Genomic DNA, 24,800 nt, shown 5'->3' on the forward strand with positions numbered 1-24,800 from the left:
GATGCTTAAAATTATGTTTCTTTTCTAATGCATTAATCTTCTTATGCAGTGACGCATAGTTGAGATATACGGCCCAGAGGCCTCTGGAGAGACAATTCTTGCTCTGTATGTAATTGCTGAAGCGCAGAAGCAAGGAGGTTAGTTTTCAATGCTTTGTAAGAGGTAGCTGAAAGCATATCTTGCTTGTGTATTCTAGAGAACCTTCTAGGAGTTTTTAGTTGCTCAAGGCGTGAACATGTGTACTTATTTGTTATGTTTAAATTTGTTTACAAGTCTCCACCATGGTTAATTAATTCCACTCACGGCAACCCGTTGATTCGGATATTAGAGGACCAAACTAAGGCGTTGATGATCTGATTCTTAATATTAAAGCTACTAATAAAGCTGTTGTTTTGAGTTGCCATAGAATTCTTAGCTTGTTGGCTCAGCCCCAAGATCAGGTTCAGTCCAAAAACTTAAAGATACAAACAGGGGAAGCAGTGGTTAGATTCAAGAAAGTTGGAAGTAGGATGTTATGTTGGTTAGATTGAAGCTGCTGTTTAGGGTTCTGTTTGGTTATATTGAAGCTGCTCATAAAGTTGCTAATCTATTTCTATCCAACATGTCATTAATTTGGTAGYAGGATGTTCTCTTTCCCTTCCCTTCCCCCAACCCCTACATCATATATATAGCAGCAGCAGCAAATATTGCTATATGTGGTTATTAAAGTGATTGGACTTGTTTTAGGATATGGTTTCTTTTGCAGGAGAGCAGGAGGTGCCAGTATCTAATACCGGATTCTATGTACTGTATTGGACATAAGATTATGAAATTAACTTAAATTCCACCACATTCTTTGAAAGCACGTCGGCACTACATATTAAAAAATAAATTTGCAATATCCTACACAGGTTTGATGGACTAACATAAACATAGAGATCTTCATTAGCTAAAATGTAATATTACCGGTTTCCGGTTGCTTCGAGATGTGTCGTATACTCGAAATTTCCATTTCTTGTGAGAAAGAAGAATAAACATACATAATGATTTACAATTAGGAGGTTGTTATGCGAGGTTCGAAGTTTCACAGGTTTGTCCCTTCTCTTTTATCTATTTTTTATAAAATTTGTTTGAATCTTAGTAACTGTCTATTTCTTGCTAAAAAGTGGACTTACTGATTAAAATAGAAATTTTTTAAAACAGACTTAGGGGTCGTTTACCAAACGCTTACCCGGGTAAGGGCTTATCAAATCACATTACATTATCGAATGAATATGGTAAAGACCAAGAATCTTACCCGGTAAGAGCAAGACAAGGACCAAGAGTCTTACCCGGTAAGTGGGGGCAACGACTCTTACCACGGTAAGTGCTTACCGGCAAATTGTTGCATATGATGCCATTTTGATGGACGAAAATCTTACCCGGTAAGTAAATGATAGTGTTAATTTTTGCCGGTAATCACCTACATGGTAAGTGTTTGGTAAACGGCCCCTTAGTTATTGTCTGTGTTGAGTGTTCACTGGTGTTATGGATTGTGATAAGATCAAAAGCTACAGGTTATGACTAAAACCAATGGGATCTTGCCAAAAAAAAGAAAGAAAAGATAAGGTTATGTTGTATCAACTTGATTTACTTGTGGTGTTGTATGAGCCATCTATATTATCTTCATTCACTTGTGATGCTGCATGAGCCATATCAAAACATCAAKAATGATATTATGCATTTGATTAGAACTTCAGACTATTCTCATTGTTAATTTTGCATCTACATAATTATGCATTTGATTTTAGCTTGTATGCAACTTATATTGCCTTGTTGACACATATATGAACATAAACTTTGATGGGTTTGATGYTATTRTTGCATTTTCTCTTTTCCTTGATGGTAATTGTAATATACTACTTTGGATCATTTAGGCGCTTGATGTTATTGTTGCCTTTTTTATGATCAAACTCTATCAAGTCAAGAACTCAAACTAAATAAAACACCTATCTCAATATCATGGGCTTTGGTAGCGCCTGGGTTTGATTCAAACCCCGGAAGACGAGATATAAAAAATCCTATCAACAATCATTTGTAAGCAAATTGTTGAACCATTTGATTCGTTTCTTATAATTATTAGTTTGTTTCTGGTGAGGTGATCATATTGTGCATTTTTAAAATGGGATGAAGCATATATGTGAATTAGCTTTACTGGTTTTGTTTGGTTTTTTATTAATCTCTATGGATTTCGACTTTTTGTTATTGTAGTTATGTCAATTGGCAGCGAATGATATAGGACAAGTCAATGACATTGGACCTACGGAACATGTCGGAGAACAAGACAATGCCATTGTTGGCACATGAAGGACTAATTGTAGGTTTGGTATATTTAACGGTTACGGGTTTGGTTGCATAAGATAATGGCATTTGGTTTGATGTACTTTGTGTTATTGGTTGTTTTGAGTATGTTCAACTTTTAATGGAAGTTGGCTGGTTTGGCCAAAGTCCATTGGTGATATCTTTTGGTAACTAGAAGCCCACAATAATCCATTTATTTCAATTTGGAAATGCTTAAATTGAGGTTTGCTTTAATCGAGTTTTATGTTATTCATTTACATCCTTATTTTGAGCTTTTAAAATCATATCATTCTCTTTCTGGTAGTTAGCTTAATTTTATAATCGTTTATAATAATTTTACTTCCTGTAACATTATGCGGGTATCATTTTAGCTACTTGTGAAATTATTGTCGGGATCTAATGATTTGCTAATTGAGTTTTGTTTGTGGTTTCTTTGTGATGTTGGACAATTGGACCATTATAGTATTTGATGGAGTTTGTACCGAGTGTTGAATATACATAAGGTACTATAGCACCTGGTAACAATACTAAAAGTAAATTATGATCCTAATTTTCAAGTTCTGATTGAGGTATTTAAGGGCCGTTTAACCAAAAGCTCAAAGTCTAACCATTGATAATTGCTAGCTTTTGTTATATGAGTCTGCTATTTGCATTTTTTCCAAAAAAAAAAAAAAAAAACTTCTCATTTAACGGTTAGCTAATTTATTTCAATGGCAAATGGATGTCAACAAAATGGATTTGACTGATTGGTTGTGAAAATATTGGTAGCTATTGTATTTCACAGACAGTGATCGTTTCCCGTTGCATCGGATGGGTATACAACTAGAAGTTAATAAATCAAACAAAACAATCGATACTTCGAATGAGAATTAAGATTGAATGACAAAACGAACTATTTAAAAATCAAATTAGAAAATCGACACAAGTTGACAAACCAATGAAACAATTCATGTATTATTCGATGAACGTTGAGTTTGAAATTAAATTTTAGTACAACTTTGCAAAGAAATTATATATATACTTATCCCAATAGTTGTTTTCAACTCATAAACATTAATAGACGATCTTATATTGGTGGTCGGTGTTTTAAAGTTTGGATAACTAATTGACTTGAGACAAGTTTTGTTTGTTAACTTGTCGGCTATAAAATATTTTTTTTGCCAAAAATATGTCTGTTTGTTCAAAATAACATATTCATAATTGGTCTTGCTATGACAATCATGTGTTTATCTGTTGTAATCGTCAATCGCTATTCTCACTTACATAAAACTTATGTCTCGCTGCATTGCGCGGGTACACAACTAGTAATATAGAAATAGACTTAGGGGCTGTTTACCAAACTCTTACTCGAGTAAAAGAACACCAAGTTACATTACCTTACCAGATGAATATGACAAGGACCAAAAATCTTACACGTTAAGAGCGAGAGAAAGACCAAGAGTCTTACCCGGTAAGTGAGGACGACGACTCTTACCATGGTAAACGCTTATCAGGTAAATTGTTGCGTACGATGTCATTTTGATGGACTAAAATCTTACCCGCTAAGTAAATGATAGTGTTAAATTTACCGGTAAGCACTTACAGGGTAAGTGTTTGGTAAACGACCCCTTATTCAATAAACTGAAGGAGGAGCTTTATATAAAAAGTCAAGTTTTTCTAAACATGTTCATTCCATCTATGAAAAAACTTTCACAAACAAAAATGTCTAAATTTATACATACAGATTAATCCACACGTACAGCTTTATTTGTAAAAGACGTGTACTTTTGTAAGCATCTCGTATTTGTACTCAACCGATGTCGCAAAAATGCAAAAACCAACGCGTCACAGTAAATACTTTCTCTCCCTCCACACGCAACGACACTTCCTCCCCCCGCTTATCTTATCGGTCCAAACCGCAGTAGATATTATTGGCAATAAATTAACAAAATCAGTCCCTGTACTTTATAGAATTGCAAATTTTTGTCCTTCAATTGTCTTTATATTTCATCAACAGTCCCTCAATAAGAATTTTTTTTAACATTTTCATGTGTCTGCGTCTGTGTTTGACATTGCTAAAGCAGAATCTGTTAAGCATGCATGTGAAGATATACGCCACTTTGAACGGTGTTGTAGTCGTATCATGTATCGTATATAATTATAATGTATGAAGATGTTCAGATGTGCATTTTTAAAAGGGTAAATTGCATAAAAAAAGTAGCATACTTTAACTTGATTCCTATTTTGTTTAATGAACTTTTAAAACTTTTATTTTGATACATAAGATGTAAATTTTTTAAACATTTAAGTACATGGGTAACCGGTTGAAGCATTGACCGGTTACCATGTTGATATGACGAGTGATGTGGTATCCGGTTAATGCTTCAACAAATATGGATTTTAAGGGTAAATGTAGAATTATATAACTTTGCCAACCTGTATAAAATGGTTATTTGGTTCTTAAAACAATAATAATCATTTTGAAAATGACAAATTGCATGAAAATGTAACGTACTTTAACTTTATTCATATTTTGGGTAACATGCTTTTAAAACTTTCATTTTGGTACCTAAGACGTAAAATTTTAAACACTTAAGTATCCGGGTAACCGATTGAAACATTAATTGGTTACAATGTTGATGTGGCAAGTGATGTGGTATTCAACTCAGTATTATTTGTTGAAGTATTAACCGAATACCACATCACTCGGCACATCAACATGGTAACCGGTTACCGGGGTACTTAAATTTTTAAAATTTTACATCTTAAATACCAAAATGGAAGTTCTAAAAGTATGTTACCCAAAATGTGAATCAAGTTAAAGTACGTCATTTTTTCATACAATTTACCCTTTATAAACGATATGAGGAATATTTTGAGCTTTTGATACCAAAAGTGTAAACCCATCAAGCAAGACGTATAATAATGAACATATTATTATCAGATAAATAATAATATAAAAATAAAAATTATAACGAATAAGAGAGGCAATTTTAGGTATGGTGTTCAAAAATCTGACCAATCCAATCAACCCCAATGCGAAATAACTCAATCCGAAGCAACTTGATGTCTAATCGAGTTATAAAATTTTCAAACCGTAGGTGTTGAGTTACTATTATTTGAACTCAATCCAATCCTCAATATCATTTTATTTTTTAGATTTAATATGATTGTTGAATTTCTATTAATATATACATTAGAGTTTAGACAATTACACTATCATGTACGTTTTTCATATATATTCAGTAATTGTGAACATATATATGTAGAATTAAGAAAATAATTGAATGTGATATACGTAAGAAGTATGAGTAAGTTATATCAAATGATTGATGATGAAAAATAAATTATGAGTAGAGAAATAACATATTCAAGGTTAGAAGAATATTTTAATGTACCAAAATATCAACCCAACCAACCCCTATGGTTTCGGTTGGCTTGGGTTGGGTTGCACTTTGGTTTGAGTTTGGTTGGGTTAAGATTTTTCAAACCGCAAACATTGAGTTGGGTTGTTCAATTGTCTTCAACCCGATCAACTCAACCCATGTGCACCCTTAATTTTAGGTTCGACTTATTTTGACCATTAAACATTTTTCTTTGTGAATCTAACTTTATATTGTGTCAACAAATATACAGATACATTTTTTAATTCAAATCTGTTTTTTCTATGAAAGCTTTTTGGATATGACTTATTCCATATAGTAACAGGTAAATAGAAAACCTAAGGTCAAAAGTGAGCTTAGGCTCCAAAGGGTAGTGCTTGATTGGTTTGAGTTTGACTTCCAAAGGTCAAAAGTGATTAGAGATCGCATGTTCAAATCCAAAGAGAAATAGAAATCCTCTTGTGGCCACGGAGGTTCAAATACGATGACTCGATACTTGATAGATTTTTATGTCAAACTGTACATGTTGCTTCTTTACACACATTCTCAACTATAAATTGTTTGATGTTCCTTTTTTTTTTAAATATATAACATTTATATACGACAAATGCAACCAATAAACTCATACATTCTTATCATTTTTGGTGAGGTTTGAACCCCTGACCTTCTAGGAGGCCAAATGCTACGATACCGCTAGGTCAAAGGCCCTTAGGTTGTTTCTTTTATTTTTTGTTCCACAAGCCGAGGGTCTTTTCAAAAATAGCTTCTATAAGTACATCTTACCACCAAACCCTGCCTGTATATGAAATTTACTGGGCTAGTTTGATTGAGTTTAGTTTTTAAAGATGAAAAATGAAATAGTTCAAATATTTTTTGAAATGTGGGACTTAAGATACAAAATGAATAGTGAAGGGACAAAAATGTACTTTAACAATAAATTGAGGGACTAGTATTGTAATTCACTCTATTATTGAATTTCCACCAGACGACGTTTCTAACGACGATCCCCGGTAAACGCATTCCCTTATCTTCTCAAGATTACCGGCTACACCCGGTTTTCCTTTATCTCGTTACCCCTTTATATCGTACTACTATATATAGCCCCGAGAACGCAATTTCAATCATATAACCGGTACCGGAGTTACTACCACACCGTCTCCGATATCTTCATCGGAAACTTTCTCTCTCTACTGTAAGTACATCTGTTCACGTTGATCTGATCATGATTTAGTTAATTAGTCAGCTTTTCATTGATTGATGATACTTTCTCGAACTTTAGTTATGATCGTATCGTTTCAAACATGTGTAAGTTTGTGATTCGATCTAGGTTTTTTTTTTCTCTTTGTATGAAATTTGTTTTTAGAGAGAGGAAGTGCCAGGAGTTGTGATTTTTATTTGATTCGTCAGGTTAAATGATTGAATTTGTTCATTCTCCGAAGAGGAATTCGTATTTATGTATTGATTTGACCTATCGTTGTTTCTGTTCTATGAGAAAAATAATTGGTGTTCATTTTGACGGTTCATCTTTGGTAGAACTTTGTTGTTGTATTTTTTGGTTGTTGTGAATGATGAGACGATTGAAATATGATCGACTTGATATTTGATGATTGTACCTAACAATGATAGAGATGATCGCCACTCGACATAGTGCCCTGTCTCCAATCATAAGTTGGTGTCATGTGAGCTGACAATAGGATGTGGACCTTGACCTAATAATGTTACGGATTATCACAGCACAACTTTAAATGAAATGATGTCCTGATTCCCATTTAGGTATTAGGATGTGCAAAGTCATTTTCCCCAAGCCCTAAGGTCCTGTTTTATCCCTCAAATGTTGCAAAGAAAATGTGAAAAGGATTATTTCCAACTTCTTGTAATCCAATTATTAATCCAATTGCAAAGCGTGTGCAGTTTTGTTCATTAGTGTTTCAATTAGCGGGTGCTTAGCAAAACAGATAGATTCAACCATTACCCCAAGACTTGAGTGTTATTATGTGCAAATTTAGGTGCGGTTTGATGGAAATCTTGTAACTGATGATACTATAAGCAACACTGTTGATTTGTGCAACAACTTACCATTGGGGCCAGGGCGCCATCACATGTCGAGGCCGGGTGGTGATCATTTTTACATTGTTAGGCATATATTAATTATCAGGTCAATCATTTGTCTATTGTCTCATCATTCACAACGACGACAAGTTCTACTGAAGATAACAGTCAAATGAATAGCAATCAGGCTAGAGATAGCTCACAATTTATAGAGATGTGTTTTCGGCCTTACTTGCTTTGTGTGTGTTTTGTCTACCTTACCTTTACCATGCTTCGTTCACCGCATGTTAATATTTAGGCCTTCCACTTGCTTGCTCACGTTAATGCACAAACCAAAGGGGTCTTCACAGAAACATCTGTTCTGCTCTTTTTGGGTAGAGGTCAATCTGTGTACATCTCACCCTCCTCTGACCCTACTTTCCAGTAATTTACTGGGTCGGTTTGGTTTGGTTTGGTTGTGTTACTTTATTTATTAATTATTGATTTGTGATTGATGAAGAAAGTGGTTTGGTTAAATCCCGTTTGGATTGTTTCATTATTTTCACTAACTTGAAATATTGGATATACAATTTCAGGATATTATTCTCGGGTAGATGGCAGATAAAGAAGGGGAGGAAACTGTCCCTCGAGGAGCTGACTGGGAGGTTGTATCGCTAACAGCATCAACTTATGCTGCTGCTCCTGGTCCAGATATGGGAGAAAAGCCTAAAGGTGGCGAAAAGGGTGATGTAGTTGACACAAATAAAAGTGAAACTTCGAATGCCTTGTTCATGTCCGGTCATTTTGTCTTCCCGCCAAGTCAGCATGAGAATTTACCCCTAGAACCTGAAAATACAGAGATCCTTGACGAGCAGGGAGGAGAAGGTGAAGTTTCAGAGTCTATTAAGGAGGAAGGGGAAAAATCAAATGATAAGGATGAAGATAATTGGAATATTGGGAAATTAACAGAGTCGGATGATTTTCCTGCAATTCCATTTTTTGATGAGAAAGGCAACAGATTGAGCATTAGCGATACGGACTTTGCAGATAGAACAACTTTGGCAGGAAAAGAACAGAGCATTTATGATTCTGCTAAGTTGCATTCATTTCAGAATCAACCAATTATGGGCGAGGCTATCATAGATGATGAAGAATCTTCTGACTCAACCTTGAGTTCAGATGTTTCAAACTTCCCCAAACATACGGAGGAGGATAACTATAATGGATCTGGCCTTCCGTATGCAGCATGGTGGAAGAAACAAGCTGCTTCTTTGTATGCTCATGCAAAAGAAGCCAATACGTTTTGGTCGATTTTTATTGCTGCTGCAGTGATGGGCTTTGTGATTCTTGGCCAGCAATTTCAACAAGAAAGATGGCAAGTTTTGCATCATAAGTGGCATTCTGGGGTGTATGATGAGGTATGCAATTACATTCATTCTATTATCATGTGAAAATCTGATCTTCTTAGTTTGATTCTCATCATCCTGAAGAAATTTGATATATGTATATCTGTCGATATCCTTGCTCTTTTTTGCCGTATAGATATGTGGTTGGCACAACAATTCTAACACTCCCTTTGTGAAGAATACAAGTAATGCATACATGATATTTATGATTGATGAAACTGGTTTTCATGTCAAATTATAACCAAATGGTCCTGAAGGTACCCAACAAAAATCCTATTTGGAAGTAGCGTCAGGGGTAAGATGCATGCAAATTATACCTCCATCCCTAAGAGCTGGCTTGTAGAGACCATGAGACATAGGAAAGAAAACAACAAGGACATTGTGTTCAAACGCTCAACAAGAACGGTAAAAATAAGTAATAAGAGCAACAAAAGGTAACAACATCCATCAACAGTAACAGTAGTAAGGCCTACCACCTATGTGATTAAATCATATAAATCCAGTTAGCTTAAGCATATAAGATTGAGGGTAAATTTATGAATACCACCAAGCCACATGAAGGAAGTACTAGGGCCTATGTGGCATCTTATCTGCCAGATCTCTACCCCTCAGTCCCTCCCCCTATACAGTAGCTACTAGTCCCGACAAAAATTTGCTATCTGAATCTTGCATCTCCAAGGACTCCTATCAGAAGCCATGCCCTCGTTAAGGTCTATGCTTTCTATGTCTAGCCTCAACTGCTCGTCCTTCATCCTTCTCGGACTGCTCCTCATTCTCACCCCATCAATTGTTATGCTCTCCACCCTCCTCGTCGGTTGATCATCTTTCACCTCCTAACATGACCAAACTTCCATAGCCTTCTAATCATTTAGTTTATCTAGTGGTAGGTGCAACTCCTAGCTCTGCCCTGAAAACTTTGTTCAGTGTCCAGTTCCACATGTTCAGTGAACAACAATCTCAACATCCTCAGCTCTGCAACTCCCAACTTTCTCTCACTCAACTTCTTTATCGGACAACAATTAGACCTACACAGTAGGGTAGGGTTAGTATGATGACTACCATGTAAAATTTGCCTTCACCTTTAATGGGATCTTCTTATCAATATCATATAGCACTGCCACTTTAACCACCCTGCCTTTATGCGGTGTGTAACATCGTCCTCGCCATCTCCCTCCTTGGAGCCTGAATATCTTATAGGTGAGAATATTGATACGCCATAATCTTTAGATGCATAAGAGCCTTAAAAAATTGAGGGTTTTCCCCATAACTAAACCCTATACGTAGTAGTTGTTAGTGCTTGTTTGCAAACAAACTCTTTGGAGTTTTATCAACAATTCGAAAAACCCTTGAGCATCATTCCTGCAAGGAAGCGATTCAGGTAATTGATGGTGACCAATAACTGAACATAATACAATTTTGATTCCATTATTTAGATGTGTGAAATGGGATAAACCATGTAACCTCATTAAGAAGTTGCAGCACTTGGGTAGATGCAACATAAACTTACAACGGAAAGGGTGTAGAATGTACTGGTACATTTACAGTTGTTGATACTATATTAAAAAGGTATAAAACGTGATTTATATGTGGATACAAAAATTTTATAAATCCTTACCTGAATTCGGGGATGCCCCTCATCCTGCATCATATATGTAGTCTGGGAAATTGTGTGCAGTGAGCTAGCTGCAATGAATCTCAACTTTTCACCATCTCTTGCCTCCAATGACTCCTGGCATGTTCATCCCAGTCAGAAACATATAAACCAAATCAAACGAGCCCAACTTATCCCACTCGAAAGTAGGGTATGGGAGGGGTAGGATGTACCCGGACCTTACCTCAACCACGAGGAGGGAGAGGCTGTTTCCTTAAAGACCTAGAGCTTGTACACAACACAAGGCAATAAGACAGGTATATAACAGGTAATCAGGAAATATAACAGGTAGAATAGCAATTCAATTTTGTGTGCATGATTCCTTAGTCAGAAACATATGTTTCTGCAAAATTTGTTATCAAATTAACCCAACTCCCTCCGAACTGCTTATTTCTCTTTCTGGGTCTTCCTATATTAGTTTAGCCTTGATACATCAAAACATATTGGTTCGAATTCTTTCATATTTCCTTTAATAATGAGGTTCTTTAAAAGAGAGTGAACTCGTATACTGAACGAATCATGCTTCATCATATTCTTATAAAATAAATCATATCATCAGCACATTATCCCATGTCCCAGCCAAAACCGAGTTGATATGTCTGCTTGTGCAATACAAGTAATACCATATGTCTGCATATCTGAAGGCTCTACTTCATAAGTTTGACTGCCTGTGCAATATAAGTAATGTTCTTGGAGGTACTTGTTATGCGCTACTGCTGAGTTGCCCATGAAATTTTTTGACCACTTCCCTATAGGAGATGTGATACCTGTTTTTTAGGAGTTGCGACTGGTGAATCCGTTTCTATTTGTCAATGACAAGTCATTGTTTCTGTATGATTGCCATGTGACAGTTACACTGTGTTCTCGAGTCCTTTTTTATGAAGAAAGGAGAGGGAGAGGAAGGAGGGGGGAAAGAGAAAATATCATGTTCTCGAGTTCTTTTATGGGGGAGGGAAAAGGAAGGAAAATAAGGCTGATTTTCCTTGCAAAACTTGGAAGGAAAGGAATAAAGCAATTTAAAATATTTATAAAATTACACATCTATCCATCAAATAAAACCTGCTGGAAACTAAATAAGGGTATTTTTGTAAAAAAACATCTTTTCTTTCCTTTCTCTCCCGCTCAAGAACATGAAAAATTATTTCCGTTCCTTCCAAAAATTATTTCCTTCTCTTTTCCATCCCTTTCTTTTCTTCTCTTCTCAAATTCGAGAACACAGCGTTAAAATTGGTTTTGGGCAGCATGATCTATAATCTTAGTGAAAGTCTCGACATCTTTATTTTGAAACGGCTTAGAGTCAACCACGAGAAGAGCCAGGATGTAGAATCAGGGAGAGGACCGAGGAAATAGAAAGCGGAAAAGAGACGAGTATAATCACAAGAGGAAAATCTAAGACTAGTGTAAAGCTAACAGGTCCTGCAAGTAGAAACAAAAGTGGACATGAAATGTAGGAGAAGCCAAGACAACACTCTATCGGGCGTAATTGCCACCACGCTACCCCTCTCCGTGTCTCACCATCGAACTACTCCAAACTCCCCTCCGACCATCCAGGCTACAGATCCCTACCCATAATCTGCTACCAGAGTCCTGTATCTCCAAGAGCTCCTATCAGAAATCAAGTCTTCACCTACAGGGTGGGGACGGGGGTTTATTTTCATACTCGAAGCGGGGTTGGGGGGGGGTCGAGGATGACATTACCCCGCCCGGTCGCCCCTAATACGACCCTGATTTAATTCTTTATTTTATTTAATATATGTATATAGCGTGTGTGTGTATATATATACACATTTATCATCAAATGTCAAATATATTTGATTTCTAATATTGGTAATTAATGTAGTGATGATTTATTATAATTTTAATTTTAGAATATGTTTTTTTTATTATTTTACTAAATGGGTACCTAATGGGTTGCCCGAACCCGTTGGGGATTCCTTTCCCGGGCGGACCTACATTCATTGATACGGTGGCACGGCCCAGCTCTTCATGGTTCCGTAGTAAGGGAAAAAAGTACGTTTTTCAAGGGTGCCACCGTATTGTATTGTTGGGTGCCACCATATAGTTTTTGAAATTGAAATTTAACACAAGACTTTGACGGCAGAGATGGTCAATGCTACTACCTTCATACATAAGGCCTGGGTTCGAGTCTTATTGGTGTCAAATTTGTTAATTTTTAGCTTAAATTTTGGTGTCCTTTTTTATATACAAATCGCGTTTTATAAAAGATATGTAGGCAAAACTTGAACATGGGTCTCTTCTGTGGTTGGACATGGAACCAACCAACAGATCTATACTAATATTGTGAAAAATTTCTTTAGATATTTTTTACAGTTAAATGTGTCACCACTAATTTTTTTTTTTTTGGGGTCCTCCCCTGTTAGTCAGGGACAGGGGATGCATTACCGCCCGGTTTCCATCCCTAGCCTGCAAAATCGGGGAATCCCCTCCCCTACGGGTAAAATTTCCATCTCTAGTCCTCTGAAATGTGTGATGTTGTATGTCCATTTTCGACTGTTCATCCCACGTCCTCTTCACCCCCTCAACCGTCATACTCTCTATCCTCCTCACCAATGTCGTATTAGCACAACGTGTTTAAGTGAAAATGGTAATACTTTTTGTCATCTATGTTTGGTATTTGTAATTACGCATGTAAGTGGGAATAATACCAAAATCCTGGCATACAAGAGAACTTCATAGCTTAGCCTAGGACTCGGTGTCATTTCAGTAACATATATCTTTAATACTTCTATCCTTTTCTCGTATTTACGTTCTTTTTTAAAATTTGACATGAAATACATTATGATTTTGCATTAAAAATACCGTGTTCAAAGGTTTATAAAATTACGTATTATTTATTGTTTGGCAGAAATTTGGGAGGTTGGTGAGCCCTTTATCCCGATTCAAAGATGCGATCGTAGGTGGCAACCGACGAGGGTTCAGCATTAGAGGCAGCACCTCGGGGGATCGTTAGGGAGGTGGTGATGGTGGCGGCGATGATGACGAAAATAGAATGTGGCTTTTGTGGATATCAGCAGCGGTAGCAGTAGCAGTAGCAGCTTGTGTTAACTTTGACCTATTTATAGAAAGAAAAACAAAACCAAAGAAACTGCTGCTTGCTCTGCTTGTTTATGTCGTATTTTTAATGCTTTTCTGGGTCCTCTCTTGTTTTTTTTTTCAATGTGTAAAGATTTGATAAACATTATAATTTGTTTGTTTGCTTGGTTGGTTGGTCATCAATTCGATAATAAGTACATAATATAATATTTATATACAGAAAATGTTTATGAATACTTTCTTACATACTTTTATTTAAATTTTTATTTCAAGTTAGAATTCAGGAAATGAAAATTCATTCCTATTTCTATTTCCAGTTCCTTTGATTTTTATTCTCGTTTTTGTTCTCCTGTTTGAACCACACAATTTGTTGTTTTTACGTATTTTTCGATGTGTAAAATGGTTAAGCATTTGTGTGCGTTTTTGATGGAGCACCTTTTGATCATAGAATGACATCGGTGATTACAAACTGTAAACCGAAATGCTCATTTTCAAAATTCAAATCTGTCTTTTCCAAATTCGAAAAATGACATTGGTGATTACAAAATTGAAATTTCTAACATACTACAGTGAATAAATTGTAGTTTACTCTAAAATGTGTGCGAGTAAACATACGAGATCTTGATCTGTTCAATGACTTCACTTGTGAACAGGAACCCATTTTGTTGACTGTTTTTTTGCACAGCTCTAATACTGTCTTATCTCACTCAAAAGTAAGATGTGAAGGTAAAAATATACAGACTTTTACTCTATCTCAAGAAACAGATATCAAAAGGATTGTTTTCAAGAAAACCTCAGCTTGAATATTGACATCAAATTACATAAATCCAAAAGAAGCCAACAATTCGTATTTACTAATTACTAGTAATAGAACACGAAACATCCATTTAGCACATAGACTACAGTTCTTATTTGGGTTGTTTGATGGTTGAACAAATATTTGGCCCAAAAGCAATATCACTACTACCAAGTACCAAGTACCAAGTAAATAAATATCTAACTGCCCTTACCACATACATAATATATAGAGAGATACAAAAGGTTTAAACAAGAAAAGTAAAAAAGGTTACAAGACGTGCAAATAAATGATTCATATGTGAATTATTGGTAAAATAAAACGTGAGTTTACATATGCATCTTCATATGTGAATAATTGGTAAAATTGTTGGTAAAAAGACTTGGATTCACGTAAGAATCTTCAAATTGGGTTTTTCAAGTTTACCAATCATTCATATATACATCTTTATATGTGAATGGTTGGTAAAAAATATAGGATAAGAACGTAGATTCACACAAAAATCTTCAAATGATTTTTCTAGATTTACCAATAATTCACATATAAATTATTTATTCACACGTTCTCGATCTTTTACCTTTCTCGTTTAAACCTTCCTCTCTATATATATTCACTTCTTGCCATACATCGACTCCACTTTCCCATCATTTCCTCCAAGCAACTGATACTTATCTTTCCTTGTCAAATTGGTGCATTCAAATCCTAACACTGCACCAAGAACCTTCTGCACATGGTTCGCCACCTCGATCGACGACCGTCCACCGCCTTTCACCGTCATCTCCTCCGGCAACCGTTCCAAAAACGTCACTTCGTAAGTCGGCCTCGGGTTCATGAAATAGAAATACGGGTCCCAGAATTTGACCCCGCGAACCGTTGTGCCGTGGAACATGTTCTGCTTAAGGTTCACGGCCACGGGCACGATCCGGTCACTTAGTTCCGCAAACAAGGCACTGAACCGTAACAAGAACGGTTCACGACACGTGGTTCCTTCTGGGCAGACCACGAGATCGCCTTTTTGAAGCAACGCCTTGATCCGGGCAGCATCCGCTTCACGGTCACGGGTTAGGGCAATGGCAGGGATCGGTGAAAGGAACCGTGAGAGTTTGCTGACGCTGTATGTCACGCAAAACGGTTTGCGGCCAAGAGCGATGGCGATGATGATGGGGTCTAGGGCGGTGCGGTGGTTGCAGACGTAGAGGTTTCCAGGGGTCCCAGGTGATGGTGGTGGAGGCGGGTTTCCACGGATCACGAGCTTGATCCCGAGCATGCCGTAGGTGTATCTGACAATTCGTTCAGGGAGTGGGAGATTGAAATAAACGCGGAGAAGGGATAGGATGAATCCAAATGGCAACCAAATGTAGGTGATCAAAGCGTTGATCGGTGTTGGGGGGTGGACTAGGCGGCCGTCGTGGAATATCAGTCGGGTTTTTAGCCGGTCCGGTGAAACTATGGCTGCCGATTCGTCTTTTGGGACCATGTACCCCTCCTGTATTGTCAATAGTGATACCATAAGGACCAAATGGATCATGAAACATAAACAAAAGGTTGTTAAAATACTAGCTTTTTGAAAATTCATTCAAATTGCATTTTAATAAGCTATATCAGTTATTTTTTTCGGATTTTTTTTAATTATGCATCTTTTTTATTCTCAACATGTCTTTTTTAGATGATTTTACATTATAATTTATGTTGTGAGATAGTTTTTCCAAACATGACTAATTTATCAGTTAGTTTATTAATCAATTAACGGTTAGCTCATTATCTAATCTAACAAACATAACCTAAATGTACCTCTTTTCCTTTTAGAGTGAATTACACCGGTGGTTCTCGTGGTTTACTCAAATTTTTTATTTGATCCCTAAAATAAACTATCTACAATGATGTTCATAACTTTTCAATTTCATAAACTCTCTAAAGTTAACGCCATCATTTACCAACCGTTAAGATGAACAAATCAGTCTTCAAAAAAAACTACATGGGCCATAAATGTAACTCACTCTAAAATTAATTGTGATTCATATTTTTCAAAAACTCTATTAACATATTTGAAGTACATTAACATGGAGGAGTTATATACTATAATTTGTTCATTAGACCAAATATTTTTTGTTAGAAAAAATAATTATGTTTTAAAAATTAAAATATTATAAGGTATTATTAAATTGAATTATCAAACAATTGTGAATAAACTATAAAAAATTTAATTGATATAATAATTAAAGGATATTTTTTTGTTAACTATGCTTAAAATATTTTTGATGAAAAATATTAAAACAATAATACGTGAATTACAATTAATTTTAGAGTGAATTACACTTTTGGTCTATGTAGTTTGTCCAAAGACTGATTTTGTCCCTCTTAATGGTTGTTAACTGACGATATTAACTTCCTTGACCTTTGAGTGTTATGAAATTGAAAAGTCAAGGACCATTAATATAGATAATTTACTTAAGAGACCAAATCCAAAATTTGAGCAAACCACTAAAACCAATGTAATTTACTCTATAATTTATTTGAACCCCATCATGTACATTTTCTTTCACACATTAATATCATATTTCCTATTTTAAATAAGAGTTTGGTTCTGATGAAAATGAAAATTATGATGAAAATGGTAATAAGAGGTCTTTAGCCTTAGATCAATCTTAATTGAAGGAGAACCACTAGATGAATACTAATTAATGAGATATACCATATCACTCCCCTTCTAAAATACAATTCATGAATTAATTTAGGATTAAAAATAAAAAAAAATGTAATTTATTCTTATACTTCTCACCTAAGACGAACACTTCTTTAAATAATCACACTGTGTATAAAAAATTTGGCTAACAAAAGTCAACATCAAGCTGTCTCTCTCGATCTTAAATTTGGGCCAGCTAACATAATAAATAACCCTGTAAGAGATAGGCCCTAATTCAAGTGAATTACTACTTGGTTTCTGGCTTCTGCTAACAGATGGGATTTGAGTGGGGCCCATATCTATCAAGAAAAATTAAAGGAGTCATCTTAGATCTATCTTTTTCACTCGTTAATTTATGAGTGTGCACAACTTCACATTGTTTCTGCTTACCAACCACAACACTAAATATATTCATTCAAATTAATGTATGTAGTTTGGATAACACATAATAAATATGTCACTATCATTATGCACCGAAAATATAGATATCTAGATAAGTACCAAGAAGTCAATAACTTTACCTAGCAAAAATAGACATCATAATAACTCCTTTTTGGTTCTTCAATCAATTTCCCATGTGATTTCAGTCTCCAAAGTGATATCGGTCTAATCATTTTGATACCGTATGATAAATGTATGAAACCTTATTTTCTTTGTTCTGTAAAAGAATCTTTAGAGGAAAAAATAGAAATTCTATGGATATAAAGATGAAACGATTCAAGATTTAACAGACGTGAGATTATGATTACAAGAAATTTAAGGGCTCGTATATTTGACCCATCTAACCTATTCTTTCATTTTATTTTTATTATTTTCTTATATTAATCTTCGTTGGCTATTTCGTTAATATATCAAATATATTTTGATATTTTGGTGAATATCCCTTTCTTATATTAATCTTCAGTGGGCATGGGAAATAGGGCTTTGGATTAGAAGGTGTATAGTTGTAGGGCTGCACAGAAGATTAAAAGCATAAAAATGAAAAATGGAAGAAAAACACAAGTTGGAATGAATCAACATAGAAGTGTGGGGGAATTTTCAGTGAGAGACTGGGTTTTCTTCTGAAATTTACAGAACTTGTTACAGAAAAATAAATAGACTAAATGATTCTATCTTGATGATCAGCCAAATAAATAAAGGATAATGGGAGCAGTTTGACCATTAATAATACTAAAGACCCTTTCGTGTCTTCTGGTATACTTCAGTTACCATCAACTGTACTAATTTTTATTTGCATGATATAAAAAAAGATATTCAGGATGGTGTTTTATTTGACTAATCTATTATTTATATTAAAGTATGGATGTACTGAAAAGTTTGGGGTTAGTTCATGAAAATGCAGTAATTGGAAGACTATAAAGCAAGTGCTAAAACAGTTGATATTTAATGTGAATTCAATCACAAGCTGATAATGGTGGTTTTTTGGTTGTATTTTGATAAAAACTTATTATGGATTAATCTGTCTTTATAAATAGTAAGGATTTTTATTTGGTAGAGAATTTTCATAAATGGAATGAATGTGTTTTTAATAGGCGAGCACGTTTGGAAAATTTTGGCTTTCTGTGTAAAGATCTACTAGAAGCTTACCGAATAAGCCACTTTCTATATCATTAAACCACTAGTCATTTATTGCTGATCGAATAAGCTATAAGTCTCGTTAAGTTCGTGAAGTTGTTAACAAAGAGACCCTCATTACTATATTAGGCTAAAATCTCCAAATTTCAGGAAGGTATGTCTAAGGTATTTACAGTAAAGTATTATTATACTGCTGCTAGGCTACACGGAAACAAGTTTGATCTACAAAATACCAGTAGAATTTTATTTTGATCCTTTTTATGAGCTCCCAGTCATGTTCTTATTCTTTAGTTACTAACAAAACCATCACAAAGAACATGACAAATTCCCCCATTTTTTAACTTCAAATTGGTGAGAAGTTGAGTACTTTAACCAAATCCAGATTTCGCTATGACTTGACTTGCCCAACAACTTTCTGTCAAATGTATTGAGCAAGACAAACGATAACACATGTGCACGTTAAGAGTAGATCATGCACGGGAGCTTTTCTTCTATACCAAAATGTGTTATCTAAGTACGCAATTTAGAGGTATTTGAAGAAATCCAAAAATAATAGTACGGTCATGTCTTCTTAACCCTAGCATTGTCTTCGATATTTTGAAATCCAATACCACAATTCAAATCAAGTTCAATGAGAACCGCATTTTATGCTGTTGAGGCTGTCAATTAATCGCAAAAATAGTGTACTGTTTGCCATCTATAAGCGTTTATCAAAGAAGAAAAACAAAGCAAACTGTAACTGCACATATATATTTGCCAGAAATTGAGTTGAAATTCGACTAACCTTGCAAACGGACAAGAAATCGTGATCTGATTTCCGATCACCAAGTCCAATATCAGGCGATTCATCACCAAATTCCTTCAAAATAGCCAACTTCTTCCATTTCCCAACCAAAACACCAGGCTCCACAACGAATCCCGTAGCTTTCTTCGTCTTCGGATTTACCTCGATCTCCGTTCCAAGGACCTTTTCCCCTCCCAAATAATCCTTCACAAAAGCATCCACCATAACCGTCGGATTCGCCGTCACTACAACCTTCCTCTGACACCTATCAAACACCTCAAAACTATCGCTCCTTACATCCGCCGCGTAGAACCGCGGCAAGACGGCGCGTGACGCAAGCTCGATATCGCGGACCTTGAGACCGGAAAACGAGATGAAAATCAACATCTTGATAGCTACAGCTTCGGAGACGAATATATACGCGATTGCAATGATCGGAAAACACAGTAACAGAACAAGGCCGCGAAGGAGGCTTCCTGCCTCAATTGCAACGAGCATATAGTACGGAAACGCTGAGCTCGCCTTCAGTAGAGTTCCATCGAGGTCCGCCGCTACTGATCGGTGGCTGATGGTGGAGAACTCACATTTCGAGATCGGCGGGAAGGCTTTGTCGCCAAATTCCGGCGTCGGCAACGACATTTTGTCCCCTTCAGAAAAGTCTGTACGCTGGTAACTGACTGAAGTTGGAGAGGGAAGGTTGAGGTTTTAAATGTGGTGGGATAAATGCTTAATGACGAATATACCCCTAGAATTAGTTGACGAAATTACCCTTTACGTAGTTGAGAGGTTTAAATGCATATACAAGAAAGTGGACCAAGTTGGTGTTCATATTTTATTTATTTAATACATTTTTATCATTAAAAAATAATATTCAAAATAATTATGGGCACATTTCATTAGAAAAAAAAAACATAATTTAACTTGATTCTTATTTTGGGTAATATATTTTTAAAACTTTTATTTTGATACTTAAAATATAAAGTTTTATACATTTAAGTATCCGAATAATCGGTTGAAACATTAACCGGTTATCATGCTGATGCAACAAATGATGTGGTATACAACTCAGTATTATTTATTGGCATGAATATTTTAATCTAAAATTAGTTTTTATGTATTGTGGTTTATTAGAAGAAAGAGTTAATGCTTCAACCGGTTAATCGGGTACTTAAATGTTTAAAACTTTACATCTTGGGTATCAAAATGGAAGTTTTGAAAATGCGTTCTTAAAAATATGTATCAAGTTAAAATACATTATTTTTTCATGCAATTTGCCGTAAAATCATTTTAATTTTCGATGTTTAAAACTTTACATCTTAGGTACAAAAATAAGAGTTTTGATAACACGTTACTCAAAATATGTATCAAGTTAAAAATACGTTATTTTTTCATGCAATTTACCATAAAATCTTTTAATTTTTGAAAATTACTATAAATAATTGATGTTTTAAAAAACATTGTACAAATTGTTCAATTACATCTTATTTTACATCATGATTTTCAAATAATCATATATTAAAAAAATTAATAATAATTTTAATCATTAAATAAAAAATAAATAAATTTCATTGTAAAAGATGTTGGCAAGGTATTTAGGGGTTATTTACCAAACACTTACCCGATGTTAAAATTCAACATTATTATTTACTTATCGGATAAGATTTTAGTCCATCAAAATGACATTGTATGCAACAATTATCCGGTAAGTGCTTACCGTGGTAAGAGTCGTCGCCCTCACTTACCGGGTAAGACTCCTGGTTCTTATCTCACTCTTACCGGGTAAAAATCTTGGTCATTACTTTATTCATTCAGTGGGGTAATGTTACTTGGTAAGCCCTTATCCAGATAAGCGTTTGGTAAACGACCCATTAGTCTTTCGTTAGAACTCGTCCTTAATTGGTTATGACTAGGAAATGGGGGATTGTTTCAAGTACAGAACTATGTGGTGCATATGGTGGCACATGCCACCGTATTATTCCTTCCTCAAAGAATAAAAAATTTATGTTCGTGAAAATTGCAACCGTATTAATTTGTTGTGTGCCACCTTATGTATTTTGAAACTACAATAAGAATAAGTTTTATTTGGTATAGTCGGTTTGCAAAGTTTTTATTCCACCTCAGACCCAAGTTCGAATCATGTTATTAGTGTCATTTTCTTAGTTAGATGGTGTCACCGTTTGAATTTTTTTTAAATATATTTGTTTCTTATAGTCAAACGGTGCCACCATTTTGAAAATTTTTCCCTATGTTTATTTTTCTTATAATCAAATGATGCCACCGTTTTGAAAAATTCATGGGTCCGTCCCTGGATTATTTTAGTCCTAAGTGATTCGATGTGACATATACCTTGTCTTTAAATATCTGATATATCTGTAGACCATCTTCATGATAAAAGCCACGACCCACTTAGCTGTAACTGATTCTATTTCACAAAGACTTGCCATGGTAAGGAAGAAACAGACACACTTGAAGAGCGCAGTACAACGGAGAGTTGTATACTGCGTTCGAGAAGTATGAATCGCTGCTAAATCCACATTAATTAACATATGATTTTTTAACATATAGTGTTAAATATTAGAAATCTTTTATATTATGATTCCTTGAAAATACCTATCATGAAAATCATGAGGGTCATGAAGACAACATGGAGGAGTAACTTGTGCTTAGATCTAGGGTGTTTTATGAAGTTAACCAACCAAAAATTTTAATTTACAAAAACAACCTTAAAGTTGAATTTTTACAACATTTAACCCCATATTTTGCACTAAGAATCCAATGCGTAGGGGGACAAAAATGCAAATATTTTTTTTGATTTGATGACCGATTCGACCGGCGGCGGCTGAACCTTACACATCGGCCGGTGCACGGTGCGTAAGGGGCCCACCCGGTATGGTCCCCACCCCACCAGGGGCGGATGGGCAAGGGGCCTTGGCCCCTGGGCTTTTTTTCCCGATAAAGTAAAACATCTACAGTCCATCTCTGCACCCCACACTTTGACTGCTAACTTTTTTTGTGTTTTTTTTCCCGTTCATACCACTATTTATATATATCAGATTTGTACAAAACATCACATATAAATTCTAATCCAATTTTTACATACAATAATTTATCATCTCCAAACTTTCAAGAATCAATGTCTGTCATTGAAAAAGTTACAGTACGTGTTTTTGTGCAGGTTCATGGCAGTTAGTCAATGACGTGATAGATTATATTTCAAAAACACAAAAAAGTTTGTGTTGTTGCTGATACATGTAACTTTTTTCAAGTTTGATCAATTATTTAGCTAGAAAATTAAACTTACCTGATTTACAAAATCGTTTTAAGTTAACAATATAAATCTCCCACATCTGGTTCGGTTGTCGAGTTATTTGACACCGATGATACTAGACATTTTCTAGCTATTGGTGTGGATATTTCACCGCAAGCCTTAATATTGTATGTTGGCGATCGTGGTATTGAAAATAAAACAGGATTTGTATATATAGTGGTGTTTGAGGAGGAAAAAGACAAAATATGATAAATGTTGTATTGGAAATGATAAAAAACTGGTAAAAAAATTCAATAATGGTGGGGTCCTTACGCACCGCGCACCGACTGGTGCGTTGGGGGCTTGGTGCACACTTCCCCCTTCCATTTGACTTGTCACATCGGTCAGATTAAAAAAATATTATTTGTATTTTAGTCCCTTCTACGCATTGGTTGGTGCATAACGCTAAATACAAGGTTAAATATTGTAAAATGTAAACTTTAGGGTTGTTTTTGTAAATTATGCATTTTAGTTGGTTGTGAAGTGCCCCTTAAATCTACCAAAGTTTGGATGAAAAAGTTACATCACATTTATTAAAATCTAAAAGTGGTTGGAAGTTGCGGATCTCAACCAAAAAAAAAATGTAAATTTACTATGATAGCTATGAATCGTATGTGTTCATACAGTAAGCATAAAATCTTTATAATAGCAGTATAAATATACGTCGATATTATGATCACTACAAGTAATAAAGTGCTATAATATCAAGATCGTTTTCACAGAGACTGGACTATTAAGAATCAGAGAGTTTCATGAACTTCTTAAGCACATTCCTGTTGTGAATAAAGTTCAAGTTTTTGTTGGTTGAAATGCTTGAAAGACAAAATAAACTTATGATTAAAAGATGGGTATGGATGTAAGTTTTTCTTAAGGCAAACGTAGTAACACGATAATCAGATACTTAGTGTCTCACATAATTGTCTATAAAGATCCCGATCTCTTGAAAGTGAACCTCTATAGGTTGTGCCCACAAAGGCTCCACCATTGTTGATTCGTAATCTTGCCGATTTAACTAAGTCTGATATATAAAAATCAAGTTCGATTAGTATAAAAATTTATACCCAAATCTCTTTGTCATATAAAACTCAACTAAAGTTTGAACCTTATGAAATCATACAAAAACCGTATCTCTACGTGATTATCAAATACTTTCTCAAGTCTTTGTGCTTCACTTAAGCACTGTTTCGAACCAGTCCATCTCTGGGACTAATGTCTAATATTAACACTCCAAAGTGATTGACTTATCCATGTTAAGTTTAAGTCCCGACTCAAGTGACCAAACTTAAGAATTAAATGATTTTAATAATAATTTTTGAAAATCTCCAAATACAAGAGATATTCAGATCACTTCAAATCTTCAAAATGTTGTACCCATAGACCAGATAAAATCAAAGCATTTCCTTGTCCAAAAGTAACACCGAACATGTCCACAGTGGTAAATAATACCCGCTGTCCACAGTAACATCCTCTTTAGCACAAAATCAATCGTTGGCAATTTATCACCTCTTAAAAACAATTAGACAAAATAAAGGATATATAAGCAAATTGGGTAAATCAAGTGCTACAAAAGCCTAGAAAAGAGTAATAAATAACTCCAAAAAATGAGAGTTATCATCCTGCTGGTTTTGACTATTAAGGATCATGTGTGATTAATTGATATGGAGGCACAAGGTAGGTGAACGTATGCGGAGATAATGGTTCATACATTCATTTTAAGGAAACGTGAGAACAACATTTTATTATAATCAATCACATGTGATATTACTAGAAGCGTACTCGCGCAATGCAGCGAGATATATCGTGATTTTAATATTTCATTTTATTATTTATCTCAG

The 24,800-nt window shown here is 35.1% G+C and overlaps 2 protein-coding genes across 2 annotated transcripts; one reads left to right on the plus strand and one right to left on the minus strand.

Moving 5' to 3' along the window:
* The first annotated feature begins 6,786 nt into the window (after positions 1-6,786).
* On the plus strand, positions 6,787-14,037 carry LOC112528942 (ATG8-interacting protein 2). Its single transcript, XM_025139992.1, has 3 exons — positions 6,787-6,873; positions 8,306-9,127; positions 13,633-14,037. Exons 2-3 carry the CDS (start codon positions 8,324-8,326, stop codon positions 13,735-13,737), a joined length of 909 nt encoding a protein of 302 aa, XP_024995760.1. The 5' UTR covers positions 6,787-6,873; positions 8,306-8,323; the 3' UTR covers positions 13,738-14,037.
* Positions 14,038-14,606: 569 nt separating this feature from the next.
* On the minus strand, positions 14,607-20,297 carry LOC112528941 (probable glycerol-3-phosphate acyltransferase 8). Its single transcript, XM_025139991.1, has 2 exons — positions 19,659-20,297; positions 14,607-16,102 (listed from the first exon to the last, which is right to left on the minus strand). The coding sequence occupies exons 1-2, from the start codon at positions 20,295-20,297 to the stop codon at positions 15,227-15,229; spliced, it is 1,515 nt and encodes a 504-aa protein (XP_024995759.1). The 3' UTR covers positions 14,607-15,226.
* Positions 20,298-24,800: the final 4,503 nt, after the last annotated feature.

Source organism: Cynara cardunculus (genome assembly GCF_001531365.2).
Source record: "Cynara cardunculus var. scolymus isolate 2C chromosome LG 16, CcrdV1, whole genome shotgun sequence".
NCBI classification, from domain to species: domain Eukaryota; kingdom Viridiplantae; phylum Streptophyta; class Magnoliopsida; order Asterales; family Asteraceae; genus Cynara; species Cynara cardunculus.

Excerpts from the sequence above, each read along its gene's own strand:
- LOC112528942 (XM_025139992.1), top strand. The coding sequence starts at position 8,324 with ATGGCAGATAAAGAAGGGGAGGAAACTGTCCCTCGAGGAGCTGACTGG. Across the intron at positions 9,128-13,632 it reads ATTCTGGGGTGTATGATGAG|AAATTTGGGAGGTTGGTGAG; the intron begins GTATGCAATTAC and ends ATTGTTTGGCAG.
- LOC112528941 (XM_025139991.1), bottom strand. The coding sequence starts at position 20,297 with ATGTCGTTGCCGACGCCGGAATTTGGCGACAAAGCCTTCCCGCCGATC. Across the intron at positions 16,103-19,658 it reads ATTTCTTGTCCGTTTGCAAG|GAGGGGTACATGGTCCCAAA; the intron begins GTTAGTCGAATT and ends TTGACAATACAG.